Raw genomic sequence first — 14,922 nt, 5'->3', positions numbered from 1 at the left:
ACAGGGGATAGTGGCTGGTTGACCCCTCCCAAATTCTACGCCACTGACGAAATTGCTATTTTAGTGTAATTTTTTTATTTTCCAATACTTTTTATGTAAATAATATACTCTTCATTCGTAACTATAAAATGATTAGTTTTCGAGATATTTGAAATTAAAAATGAAGGGATACACTACATTAATCAAAATAACGGTGTCGTTTAATTTTTAACTTCAAAGATCTCGAAAACTAATGACTTTATCGTTACGAATAAGGAGGGTATTATTTTCATAGAAAATATTGGAGAATCCAAAAATTAAACTAAAATAGCAATTCCGCCAGTGGTGTAGAATTTGGAAAGGGTCAACCATTCACTTTCCCCCGTCGTACGCCTCTGGAAATAGCCGGAAACGTTTTTTTAACATAATATAGTAGTTTGTACAGTACCTATACTTCCTGCCAAGTACGAACAGGATACGTTGAATAGTTTTAAAATGCTGAGAAAAAATAGTTTTTAAATTTTTAGATAAAACACCCTGTAACTCAGTAAGGAACCACATTTTATTTAAGTGTTTTAGGTTAAATCTTCGTATTTTGTGCTAAGGTTTCTCCAGTTACTATATGGACAATTATTAATGAAACACCCTGTATAATACTAGTGACATCATCCATCTGGGCGTGATGACGTAATCGATGATGTTTTAAATGAGAGTAGGGGTTGTGTGATAGCTCATTTGAAAAGTAATTCAATTCTCTATTCAGCAATATGAATAATAACCTAATTATTTATACAGGGTGGCAAATTTTTTTTATTAAATTAATTGACACGAAAAGAAGAATGTAAGCAATTTATTTAATTCAAAATACATTTTAGTGCTGTCAGAAAACAGGTAAAATGTTTATTTCACAGTCAAACATTGCTTTTCGCTTAAATTCAATGTTCAAACTGTTAAGAGACAGGTGGGTGGCAGCTTTAACATTGGATTTAAGCGAAAATAATATTTGTTTGTCAAATAAACATTTTTTTCTGTTTTCTGACAGCAGTAAAATGTATTTTGAATTAATTGAATTACATTCAGTCTGCTTTTTTCTCAATTAATTTAGTTCAAAATTAATTTTTTTGGCCACCCTGTATAAATAATTATGTTATTGTTTATATTGCTGAATAGAGAATTGAATTACCTTTCAAATGAGCTATCAAACAACCCCTACTCTCATTTAAAAACATCATCGATTACGTCAACCCGCCTAGATGGATGACGTCACTAGTATTATACAGGGTGTTTCATTAATAATTGTCCATATAGTAACTGGAGAAACCTTAGCACACAATTCGAAGATTTAACCTAAAACACTTCAATAAAATGTGGTTCCTTACTGAGTTACAGGGTGTTTTACTTAAAGATTTAAAAACCAGTTTTGCTCAGCATTTTAAAACTATTTGACGTATCCTTTTCATACTTGGCAGGAAGTATAGGTACTGTACAAACTGCTAAATTATGTTAAACAAACGTTTCTGGCTATTACCAGAGGCGTACGACGGGGGAAAGTGAATGGTTGACCCTTTCCAAATTCTACGCCACTGACGGAATTACTATTTTAGTTCAATTTTTGGATTCTTCAATACTTTCTATGAAATTAGTATACTCTTCATTCGTAACGATAAAGTCATTAGTTTTCGAGATCTTTGAAGTTAAAAATGAAACGACACGGTTATTTTGATTAATGTATTGTGTCGCTTAATTTTTAATTTCAAATATCTCGAAAACTAATAATTTTATCGTTACGAATGTAGAGTATATTATTTACATAAAAAGGATCGGAAAATCAAAAAATTACACTAAAATAGCAATTTTGTCAGTGGCTTAGAATTTGGGAAGGGTCAACCAGCCACTATCCCCTATCGTACGCCTCTGGTAGTAGCTAGAAACGTTTATTTATCTTAATTTAGTAGGGTGTACAGTACTTACACTTTCTGCCAAGTATGATAAGGATACGCCAAATAGTTTTAAAGTACTGGGTACAAATAATTTTTAAATTTTAATCATATGAATCATATCATAATGTAATCAAAATAACTGTGCCGTTTGATATTTAACTTCAAATATCTCGAAAACTAATGACTTTATCGTTACCAATGAAGAGTATATTATTTACGTAGAAAGTGTTGGAGAATCTAAGAATGGCACTAAAATAGTAATTCCTCCAGTTGCGTAGAATTTGAGAAGAGTCAACCATTTACTATCCCCTGTCGTACGCCTCTGGTAGTAGCTAGAAAAGTTTGTTTATCATAATTCAGTAAAGTGTATAGTAGTTACACTTTCTACCAAGTATGAAAAGGATACGTTGAATAGTTTTAAATTGCTGAGCAAAAATAGTTTTTAAATTTTTAGATAAAAAACCCTGTAACTCAGTAAAGAACCACATTTTATTTAAGTGTTTTAGGTTAAATCTTCGTATTTTGTGCTAAGGTTTCTCCAGTTACTATATGGACAATTATTAATGAAACACCCTGTAGATATGCCAAAAAGTCCTATTTTAAAAATAAAAATCTACTTGTCTGAGCATTTTTCTTCAAATTTGCCCATTCTCGAGATAATGAATCTATGCAAACTCAAACGTCCTCACTGTATATGCGACTATAATATAATTAACATGAAACTACGATATCGAGTATGCGATGTTTCTTATTATAAACTTTCCATCTTAATCTCGTTATAAGTATTCCAATTATCTCTTCCTCTCTCCAATCGCGCTACAGCCCAAGTCGGGCCCTGGCCTGCCCCAGCATCCATCTGCAAGCATTCCTTTCTTTGGCTGATCTCCACCAGTAATCTACCCTCAATATCTCTAGCATCGGTTCTCACTTCGTTTATTCACCTATTCCTTGATCTTCCTACTAGCCGATGTCCCATAGTTCCACTAACTGTCCTACTAGGTGTTCTGTTATCTATTCTTATAAGGTGACCTGTCCAGCGCAATCTTTGTATTTTTGCATAATTTGCTATTGAGGGTTTTTTGTAATATTGCTATAAATCGTGGTTGAACCTTATTCTCCACATACCATTGTCGCAGCTGGGCATGGATGATATCTTTCTTTCAAAAGTATTAATGAGATTTCTTGTTTTTTTCTGTAATGATCCATTTTTCTGTGCCATATATTGCTATTGGTCTTAAGATGGTTTTATATGATTAACTATTTAGATGGGAAATAAGCCACAATTAAATTGAAAAAATAATTTTATTAACGTTTCGAAGCCCAAATCGGGTTTCATTGTCAAAATACAAAATACTACTAAAATAAACAAAAATGTTGTTGCTAACTAAAAAAATTCTTCTAATAATTTATTTAATCTGACTCATTTATATTGGCAATTCAGACGTATATTATACATTTTAAAGTAGAAGACTCTAAAATGATATCGCCATAACTATTTATGAGTTGCGTTCCTGGGACGACTTTCTAAAAGATAGTTCATTCGATTACATGAAATCGATCCCAACTCAAGAATATCCGTCACAAAAAAATCATAGCATGTGATCTGTCTTTAAAAAGACAGCCAAATGCAATGATGACAGTAAAATTCTCACGTTAGAGATTCCATAGTAAATCACGAGGGAAAACCAGGAAAAAACCTCGTGATACTATCCCGACATCGCGCATCGTAAGTATTTGGTCTTACATTTAATTTACTTTCAAAAAACTAATATCAAATTCTGACTTTAATATGTTTAAATTATAAATAATATTAATAATACATAGATATACAATAAGTAATACTAAAATATAACATTTGTACTGACTCGATGTTATTGACTTACTAATCGTGGTATTTTCTTTCTATTGACTTCCTCTTTCAGTATGGGTAACCATATCCTACTGCATTCTACCGAGGAATTTGCGACACAATTGGTTTCATTTAGCATAATTAGAGCAGCTTCTTTGATTTTTCTATTTTTAGGACTATACTTGAATCTCTCCACTGAACTCTATGTTCATTATCCCATGCGTGTTGACATATTTGAGATCTATCAAATTCTCTATTTTTAATATAAGACTGATGTTCACTTATTCTAACGTTTAATGGTCTTGATGTTTCACCTAAATAAAATTGTTCGCATTCACAAGGTTATTTTATAAATGCAATTCTTTGTTCTTTCTTGTTCATTGTTAGGTTTAGTTTTAGATAGAATAGATCTCAGTGTGTTTGTTGTTTTGAATGTTGTTGAAATGTTGAATTTATTTCCTATTGTTTTAAGTTTTTCGGATAGTCCTTTTATATATGGTATTGACATTTTGCTCGTATTATTTCTTGTGAATGTTATAGGATCCCGTTCTAAGTTGTTCTGTTCCATTCGATTCAATCTTGACAATTCCTTATTTATAAACGATAAAGGATAATCATTTTTTAATAAAACAGATGTTAACAATATTGTTTTTCTTCTAAAAATGAATTTTCGTTAGAACAAGTAATTTTGGCTCTATCATATAAGGATTTAATGATTCCCTTTTTAACGTTGATGTGATTTGATTTGTAATTGAGATATTTGTTGGTGTGTGTTGGTTTTCTATACATTTGAGTCTCATATCCAGTATCCTTCTTTGAGACTAAAACATCGAAGAAAGGCAAAGTGTTATTGTATTCCTTTTCCATTGTAAATTTTATTGTCTCTTCTTGATCGTTTATAATATTCAGGAATGTATCCAACAATTCTGATCTATGAGGCCATATTGAAAACACATCATCTACATATCTCCACCATACTGTGGGCATTGTTTATTTAGGGATAGTTGGTCAGCCCAATAGGAAAATTTGTTTGATTCAAATTGAGACAGTCACCAGATGTCCCCACAATTTCTGTCAGGGTCGCAACGTCAAAATGCATAGATACCAAGTTGGATACGATCCAATTCGTAACACCCCAACTCGCATACATATTAAGAAAAATAAATATATATGTATGCGAGTTGGGGTGTTATGAATAGGATCGTATCCAACTTGGTGTCTATGCATTTTGACGTTGCGACCCTGACAGAAATTGTGGGGACATCTGGTGACTATCTCAATTTGAATCAAACAAATTTTCCTATTGGGCTGACCAACTATCTCTCTATATAAACAATGCTGTGGGTTTTAAATTTTGTTTAGAAATGATATATTTTAAAGTCTTCTACTTTAAAATGTATAATATACGTCTGAATTGCCAATATAAATGAGTCAGATTAAATAAATTATTAGAAGAATTTTTTTACTTATCAACAACATTTTTGTTTATTTTAGTAGTATTTTGTATTTTGACAACGAAACCCGATTTGGGCATCGAAACGGTAATTATTTTTTCAATTTAATTATGGTTGTTTCCCATCTAAATAGTTAATCATAAAAATGCCACAAGGAAATAGCTTCAGAACAACATGGTTTTATATATCTTGAACTTTCTTCCCCATCGATGTCTTTGGATCCAAACACCTGCGGCAAAGAGAAGTATGCTTTGTTAGCAAGCATTATTATTTTCCGTATTTCCTCCTCGCTGCCGACCTCAGTTATCTGTACGTCCAGGTATGTGAGCTGTTTTGCAGCATCAACGTTGGCGTCGTTTATTGTCAAATTTTGCAGGTTTCGTTATTTTCTTGCTTATATTAGGGGTTTTTGTGTCTTCTCCAGTATGTTTATGCGGCATCTAAAATATATTTGTAATAGAAAGAGATCCGAACCGCATACTGCTTCCCTCCTAACTCTCACATCCATTACGTTTCTTCAATCTATTTACATGTTACCTATCTGGTTGGTTGTTTGACCAATCGGTGAGAGCAATGTGGCTCTATAGATGTCTAGTGAGAACAAGGTTGAGCTTATGATCATTCCCTTGTTAGCAGCGACGTCTATTATAGCTCGGGAGGTAGTGTCACATTTGACCGGAGCATTTTAGCATGGCTGTTTTCTTTTTATTTAGATAGGTGTTCTAAACAAATGATGTGTCAGCTGGCCCAAATCCGGAGTATTTAGGCAAGAAAAGGTAAAATGTGAAACTTGATGGAAAAAAGCTACAACTTATATGTCAAATATTTATCTCCGGGACTCACGTGTATAATGGACTAGAATATCTAGCTAGTGGCTTTCGCGCAAGGGAGTCGGGTTCAGTTCCTGGCTTTGGAGATTTTTTTTGTTTTTAAAATTAACATTTTGATTTCAAAAATAATTATTTTTTGATAATACTACGTTTTTATTATTTATACGACACAATATAAAAAAGTCTGTACTTATGTCTTTTATAGAATAGTAAACGTAAACTATGCATTTGATCATATTATGATTGACCTTAATAAGCAAAGTTGTTGTACATGAAGCCCTGAAGTTTCCTGAGTTAGTACGAATCTACTTTTTTATTCCAGAAATATCTACCACGACATTCTTTTTTATTTTTTGGGCAAACTGTTTTTTTTTAATTGTATATGATGCAGAACCAAAAGATACATACAACCCTAATTTTTCACTTTGCTATCACCAACCCCCATTTTTTAATAGCTATCTAAATATTTCCCTGTTTTCTATAATATATAAAAATGAATATTTGTCTGTATGTCCCTTATAGAATTGTAAACTATGCATTTGATCAAGAAAGCTTCAGGGGTTCATGTATAACAACTTTGCTTATTAAGGTCAATCATAATATCTATGATCAAATGCATAGTTTACGATTCTATAAAAGACATACCTACAGACCTTTTTTATATTGTGTCGTATAAATAATAAAAACGTGGTATTATCAAAAAATAATTATTTTTCAAATCAAAATGTCAATTTTAAAAACAAAAAAAATCTCCAACGCCAGGAATTGAACCCGAGTCCCCTGGGTGAAAGTATTCTACGCCATTATACACGTAAGTCACAGAGATAAATTTTTGACATATAAGTTGTAGCATTTTTCCATCAAGTTTCACATTTTACCTTTTCTTGCCTAAAATTCCCGGATATGAGCCAGCTGACACCTAACTAAATAAATAGAAAACAGCCATGCTAAACTGCTCCGGTCAAATTTGACACTATCTTCCGGTCTATTAGTAGTCTTCCATTTTCGTTAGATCATGGAGGCTACGCTTACCTATTGTTCCCATGTATTCGGTATCTTTTCCAATCTTGGTATTCATGTCGCCGATTATTATTTTTATGTCATTTTGTGGTGACATATTGTATGCGATGTTAAAAGCAAATGAAATACTACTTACACTGGTACTGGATGTAAGGTAAAAATTATCTGTGCTCTAGGTGGAGCCCATTCCTCAGTGCCTCTCAAAGGAGTCACGTGCTCATCAGCACTGTCGGGACTGACGGGCCAACTCTTTGGTAATGGTAATAATGCCTGGGGAGCATCTTTTTCGGAAACAAGCCATTCCAAATCAGAGGCTCTAAAAATAATAGTTTAAAATTGCATCATATAAGAAAACTTTATAGACTAACATAGTCCTAGATATAAAGAATTTATTTTTCTTTAGTCAGATATACACTTAACTTATTCTTATTAGTTTCCAAGTATATAAACATAATATAAACTAGGTTTTAGTTCCCCTTAAAGCAGTGGCGGATCTAATTAATTGCCTTAGGGGGGAACTTCCAATAAAACACCAACCAAAAGACAAAAAATATAAACGCAAATTACATAAAACCTATAAAAAATAAAACTTATGTGCATTAAGTTCCCTTAATTTTACGAACTAGCGGATTTATTGGGTTGAAGTTGTCTGTCTATGGTTTAAGTTTCATGTCAGCTAATATATTTTTATGTTTCAACAATTAGTTGGTCTGTGCCCATTGAACTGGCAAGTACCTAGCATTTTCGAGCAGGGAAACATGTTGCCCTTTGAGCATGTATTTTATTATATCTAACAACATCGACTTGTAGTCACCATATTCTATTAAAATATAATATGTAAACCATATATTATGGGGGTTACCACTTTAAATAGTGTGCTAGTTTCAAACTACTCAGCAGAATGCACTGAAGATGTTCTGAATTAGAACGAAAACGTTTTGCAATCCATTTGGATGACTTTTTAGATAGTTTTTAATAAACGATTTTATACCAGAATACAAGTTGAAGTTTTTACTTCTGTATGAGTTTTTTCTTTAAGTTTGGACCTTGTTGGGGGAAATTTCACCATCCCTCCGTAGAGCCCCCACTGCTTTAACGTACTTAAGGCAAGGGAACGAGTAATAGTAAAAAATGATAAGAATCGGATAATTCTGTTTCTGATTTTCACACGTTCTACATGTTTTCCAACTACAGGACGACATAAAGAAATAGATAGAATGTATAAAAGCAAGGAAATACTATTTCTGGAAAGGATTACGGAAATATGTTGAGGAATATTTAGCAAATATGTAATAAAAATAAAGAAGCCGAAACAGTAGATCAATAATTGGTAGAAAATTTCGTTTTGAGGCATGAGGTCCCCAGAAGCATGGTAACAAACCAAGACATAGAGTTTATGGCAAGAATATTTAAGGAAATGTATGCATAGAGCAACTAAACTCTACAGCGTATCATCATGAGAGAATTAGAGCTTTAGAAAATTCTCATAAGCATTTAAATGCCTATCTTAGGATCCAGCTGTCAAAATTCTCGACAAATTGTAGTACGTGGGTACAATATAGGGCTTTTCAACGATTCTCATTTGTTTCGAGCTCCTGTCATATGTCGTATAATCCGTGTATAATATTAATATACGACACATGACAGAAGCTCGAAACAAATGAGAGTCGTTGAAAACCCCTATTACTGTTTTCTTGGTGCATTCATTAAAAGGTTACACATCACTCAAATTAGTGCTCGGAAAAATCTTTACACTGCCTACAAATGTACAAAACGGAATGGAACCCCTATACAACTTTGACGACTACCCCATGGAACTAAAATACAATTTACAAGTAGGCGCTAAAGAGACCAGAGAAAGATTAATAAGATCAAAACACATTAGAAAGAAAGCATATGATGTCAAATCGGGCAAAGTAACATATAGGTAAATCAGAAGACAAGGTATTAGTCAAAACGAGTCGAATTCAAAATAAAACCCTTTGTTTTCAGGTCCATATAACGTTATTGAGGATAAAAGACCTAACATTATTATAAATAATAATGATAAATACTTAGCCATTCATAAGAATTATGTTAAAAACTGATATTAGTGTTAAAAAACATGTAGGTAACTGAATAAAAATTAGTTTTTATACTTTAGATACTTCGTTTTTAAACTAAAAAGGGGTAGTTCCCTGGATTGGCTGTATACCTTATAGTTAAACAAACTGGAACATGAAGTAAAAACCACTTCTATGTAAAAGGTATATTTACTAAAAATTTTTAGAATCCCAATGGATTCAATAAAATGAGTTCATCAGAACGTTTTCAAACCTATCGGTCCATCATCAGTGAATCTAAAATCAAATAAGTAATCCCACTATTAAAATTGAAAAGATGGTTGAAATTGTGAAAGTTAAAAAATGTGGTTATGATTACTTACTTGAATACTTGCAAAATAGCCCCAGAACCAAACAATGGTTGTGATTATAAATAAATCTACATTATGTTGAAATAAATTTAAAATGGCTAAACGCCGATGTTCAGGGATTAAACCTCTGGGAACATGGTGAAACTCTACCCGAGGACCCAATCAACCATCTTCGGTCAACGATGACTACTAAGTGTCAAAGCTATGTAAGGAAATGCTTGATGTGACATTGACAGTTGAGGAAGAAGGTAGTCGATTTTCAAGGAAATTTAAAAACAAAGTCATGATCCAAGACGAAGATATGGTAAAGATTTTAATATCTGAAAATGTCTGTTAATTAAATCTATTGTTTTTTAAAATTAAAAGAAAATGTGTTTTACAAAATAAAAATTATTTTAACTGTAGGTAACTACAAATTGACTGTATCAAATAAAATAAACCTGATCAAAAAATTTCAATATGATAAAGTGAGCTGATTAGTAGTAATGACAGAAATAAAATTAAATAAGCGGTGATATAGAAGAAGTTTTAAATTTTGAAAAGGGATATTATTATTCAAGAAATTTATATGTCCACAGTATGTGTATTGATGGTTGTATAGGTAGAAGGGAAATTATTATTTGGATGTAGGTGAAAAACTTCGTTTTTAAACTAGGAGGAGTAATTCAACTTTACTGCGCCGTAATGCTTGTTTGTAATTGGTCCAACAGCAGGCAAATTTACTCCACTATATTATGACATTCTGACATTTATGAAATTTTGACACTATTAGCATTTAAAATTCATAGTTTAACCTTCCGATGACCAACCTTTTTTTGTTACACGGATGACCAAGAGGGGGAAAATGACCCCAGGTCAAAAATGTCAAAAATGACAATTAACAAAAAAATGAAGTTTTTTTTTTATTTTTTTATATTTATATGGCATGGACTGTATGTCATTCAGCCAGTCACAACATGAGTATTAGTGTCATGTGTAGTGTGTATGTTGAGTAAGTGTCTTGTTACTTTGCAAAGTCGACGTCATTAGCGTAAAACTACTTGGAATTACACATAATAGACGGTATTTTACTAAACATCAACTTCAGAATATATTTTTTATTCGTAAAATATAGGGAATTTTTTTTATTTCAAAATATGAGGATATCTAGAATGATATTAAAGTCAAATAAAAAAATAATGAGTTAAAAATGGAAAATACTTTTGGATTTATTAAAGAAAAACATACGCTGGGGTCACAATTTCCCCCGCTTGGTCATCCGAAGGTTAATTAAGTTATATCGGCGATTTTTTTGCGTTATTCTTTTAATTTTTAGATTTTTATTTTGCATTTATATAAAAAAAACAGTTGTTTTTAGAAACCTTTAGCGACGTATTAATATAATATTTTATGGATTACTGTCGAAAGTCGACATTATCAACCAAAAAGAAGATGAATCTGGTGATTTTTCTAGTGACATTACTGAGAGTGAATCTGTCTTTAGAGTTTACTACCCCTACTTTAAAAACAGGGTATAGCTAGATGTAGTTGTGTTATATACATTTTAAAATCCTTACCTCGGTAACTGTTTATCACTAAATTTGCTAATAAGAGAGAGAGCAACACCTTCTGCAGAGAGTATGTCTGAAGAACCATCAGGAGCACCACGAGTATTCCTCCTCATAAGATCTGCTTCGGAGTAGAGAGACGCCATAGACATCGAGAGACCTGAGTTTTCCTCCAAATTCGAAGTTTCGTTTATTTCGAGCTCTTCTACATAATCGGAGCTAGAATCGTCCGTTCCGGAGGCAGTTGAAGAGCAAGGGCTTACTGTGGTGGTTGCTGGAAAACAAAAAGGCAAAAATACTACTTGAGTAAAATCGCACCCCCGCTTCAGAAGAGACACAACGTGGTACGCGGGATCCAGGCCTATCATCTCGCCATTAATCCAACAAAAACAAAGTACGTACATGATAAGAAAATATGGTACTTAAAACATCCATAAACTAAGTCGTATTTTCATCCATAAATTTTGGAATGTTTAATACCCTCCTCCCCTTCCGTCGTAAAGCGTTCCCCCCTCATGCCGACATCAGTGGCGTAGCTGAAGATTGAGGGGCCTCCCCGCAACAATTTTGGTGGGCCCCCGTATTATAAACATAACGACAACTAATAACAGTATAATTATTACTAAAATATATGTAAATGACATTATTTGGCCTTTGTATAGGTCTTCATCAGTTAGTGTTAATAGATTTTTTGGGAATGGACTTGAAAACCTATTATACATGTCTCTTAATCCGGCAAACCTATTAGTAAGTTGTTGCAATATTATATGTATATGTAAATTTACATTGAAAACATTAACTTCAAAAAATTTTTTGCTATAAGTTATTTTTTCGTCGTAGCTGAGCTCATCGTAAAAATTTTTTTTATACGTTTTATCCGTTTATTCTTAAATTCCGGTATAATACTATAATATCCCACTATTCTGCTATTCTTGCTGCTTCTGCTAAAGTTTCGGAAAATAAATTTTTCATTTCTCGAAAATTATCACGAGTTTTTTCAAAAAGTTGAAGGGCCGTTTCAGATTGAAAAAGTTCTGATGCTAGATTCACAATTATTCATTTGCTTTAAAAATGCATTAGCTTCTAATTTTTCATCGTCTTTTTAGATAGCAATGAAATTTTTGTTAAAGCTTTCATTGCTTGTTGGAAATCTTGATGCCAAGCCATAACAGCATCATGTCTGTATGACCATCGAGTTTCACATAACCTTTTAAGTGTTGGCAAACGCGATGAATCCAAAGTCATAACAGCACATAGTACATCCCATATTTTTAAATGTGCAGTAAAAAACATATAATCTTTTAATTGTATCCTAAAAAAACAACTCCTGTACACCAGCAACGGCATCATTCAACACTAGGTTCAGATTATGGAATGCACGATCAACATAGGAAGCTCTTTTTCAATGTCAGTTATGCGCCTTTGTACGCCTGAATATACACCGCTCATAACGCTTGCCCCATCATACCCCTTTCCTTTGCAGTTGTGTACGGAAAGGTGCTTTGATTGTGATTGTATAAATTTTAAAATTTCCTAATAGGGATGGAGTCGATTCTAGCCGAGCCGAGCTTTTGACAAGCTTGGGCTCGGCTTTAACTTTCGAGCCAAGCTCGGTTTGAACTTCGAGCTACAGGTTGAGCTCGTGGCTCGTGTCAGCTCGGCTCAAATATTTCGAGCCGAGTCGAGCTGGGCTCGGCTGGAATTTATTCCATATTTTATGGACACCCTCTATATTGAAAATACATATTTATCGTCTGAATTACTTATTCTCAAACAGAAGTATGAGTGGCAACAGAAATAAATGAATTAGAAAAAGTATTAAGTACAGTGGACTCTATCTATAACTAACACGGATATTACGAGGTTTCACTTATAACGAGGTACGCTAGATGACCTATGAAATTCCTGTTGAACTATAACACCTCTATAACGAGGCATAATAACGAGGAAAAATGAAATCAAAGAATATGTTTTTTAGCTGTTTTTAGCGAAGTAATGGCTATAAATAAATACCCCAACTACTTGTATGTAGAAATTGCCAACATAAATATGTGTTATTATCGAGGCCAGTTGTGCAATAAACACCGCCTGCAATAAACTTCTTTCTGTTTATCTATCGACCGATATTGAATACATATTGTAGGAAAGGTACAATTTACGATGGTACGTAGTTTCATTGTTCAGGTCGACCATTGACACAATAAACTACGTAAGAGGCATGAAAACATTTCAATATTATTGTTGTCTGATATAACGATATCCGCTTATAACGAGGTAATTAGTCCGCCATTTCAGTTCTCGTTATAGAGGGAGTCTACTATATTAGCTAAAATATTGACAAGCTCGTTAAGGAAAGCTCTGCTCATTTCGAACTCAGCTTGACTCGGCTCGAAAAAAAATTTGATTCAGCTCGAAGCTCGGTTCGCCAGAAACAAACCGGCTTAAGCTTGAAGCTCGGCTCCTAGCCGAGCCCAGGTAAGCTCGAGCTTGTGACCATGCCTATTTCCTAATATGCGAATAAATCCCAAAAAACTTTCGTCAAGTTTTGTTTTAGAAAGTAAATTATTTTCATCGCAAGTCACTTTTACATACCGGAAAATAAAACTAAGCTGATCGCATTTTGAAATATCTTGTGTGGTATCAAGAATTATTGAATAAAATATTATTTTTTTTAATTAAATTAATTAATTTGTTTTCAGTTTCTTGAGCCATCAAATTTATAACTTCGTTTTGTATTCGTTTTGTTTTTAAGTTATTGTTTGTATCGATTAATTTAGCTAAAACAGGATCAATTTAGCTAGTAAAAGAACCACGGACAAAAAATTACCTTTTTTTGGATTCACTTTCAGCTAAACTACCAACATGTCCACGAAAAACTACGTCAATTACCTGCTTCATTACTTCCTTCCAAATTCACCATTTTGATGCTTATTAGGAAAATATGTTTTGGTTCCCAATTTAAAGAAAGTAGCAGTACTAAGCTTGAAGGCTTTAAGGGCCCCCTCCTAAGGTCGGGGCCCCCCGCCTTGCGGGCCCTGCGGGTCTGTCAGCTACGCCACTGGCCGACATCGCAATTGCAACTCATGACTCCCCACTTTAGTGATTTTTTTTTATTCCATGTTATTTCTGGATTTTTTAAAGTTAATTCTCAAACTTTATTTAGAAATGTATGCAAATCAATACTAATATCATCATCAGCCTCTCTCAGTCCACTGCTGGACATAGGCCTCCCCTGTTTGTCTCCAAAGTGTTCTATCTTGTGCTTTCTGCATCCAGTTTTTTGTTGTCTTTCGTAAGTCGTCTTGCCATCGTATTGGTGGTCTTCCTCTGCTACGTTTATCGGCTCTTGGTCTCCATTCAACTAGTTTGTGACTCCATCTTCCGTCCTTCATTCTGGCAACGTGTCCAGCCCATTTCCATTTTAAGTTACAGCTTCTTTCAACGACGTCTATGACTTTGGTCTTAGCTCGTAGATCTTCGTTTCTAATCCTGTCTCGCAGAGTGGCCCCTATCAGTGATCGCTCCATTCTTCTCTGCGCTACTCTTAGTTTTTGTGCGTTTTTCTTTGTGAGCGATAATGTTTCTGCACCATAGGTCATCACCGGTAGCACGCATTGGTCGAAAACTTTTTTCTTCATGTTAGTTGGAATGTCACTCTTAAAAATGTTCCTAAGAGCTCCGTATGCTGTCCATCCTTGTATTATTCTTCTGGATACTTCGGTTGTTTGATTATCCTTACCTATCTTAATTTCGTGACCCAGATATAATATATATTTGTCTACCAGTTCTATTTGTTCATTTTGTATTTCAAGGTGTTTACTTGGTACTAAGTTCGTCATATATTTTGTTTTTGTTATATTCATTTTTAAGCCTATTTTATGACATGCTGT

General features: G+C 33.5%; 1 protein-coding gene across 2 annotated transcripts in view; it reads right to left on the bottom strand.

Moving 5' to 3' along the window:
• LOC114331271 (run domain Beclin-1-interacting and cysteine-rich domain-containing protein) overlaps positions 1 to 14,922 on the bottom strand; it is an 87,340-nt gene that overhangs the window by 36,730 nt on the left and 35,688 nt on the right. For both annotated transcript variants that reach the window (XM_050649192.1, XM_050649193.1), the window contains exons 4-5: positions 11,042 to 11,306; positions 7,209 to 7,388 (exon numbers count right to left, since the gene is read on the bottom strand). In XM_050649192.1, coding sequence (XP_050505149.1) covers positions 7,209 to 7,388; positions 11,042 to 11,306 — 445 coding nt within the window. The remainder of the gene's footprint in view (positions 1 to 7,208; positions 7,389 to 11,041; positions 11,307 to 14,922) is intronic.

The sequence above is a fragment of the Diabrotica virgifera genome, chromosome 4 (assembly GCF_917563875.1).
Source record: "Diabrotica virgifera virgifera chromosome 4, PGI_DIABVI_V3a".
Taxonomy (NCBI): domain Eukaryota; kingdom Metazoa; phylum Arthropoda; class Insecta; order Coleoptera; family Chrysomelidae; genus Diabrotica; species Diabrotica virgifera.
Note: the sequence above shows the minus strand (reverse complement) of the source record. Positions and strands in the feature narration are given on the sequence as shown.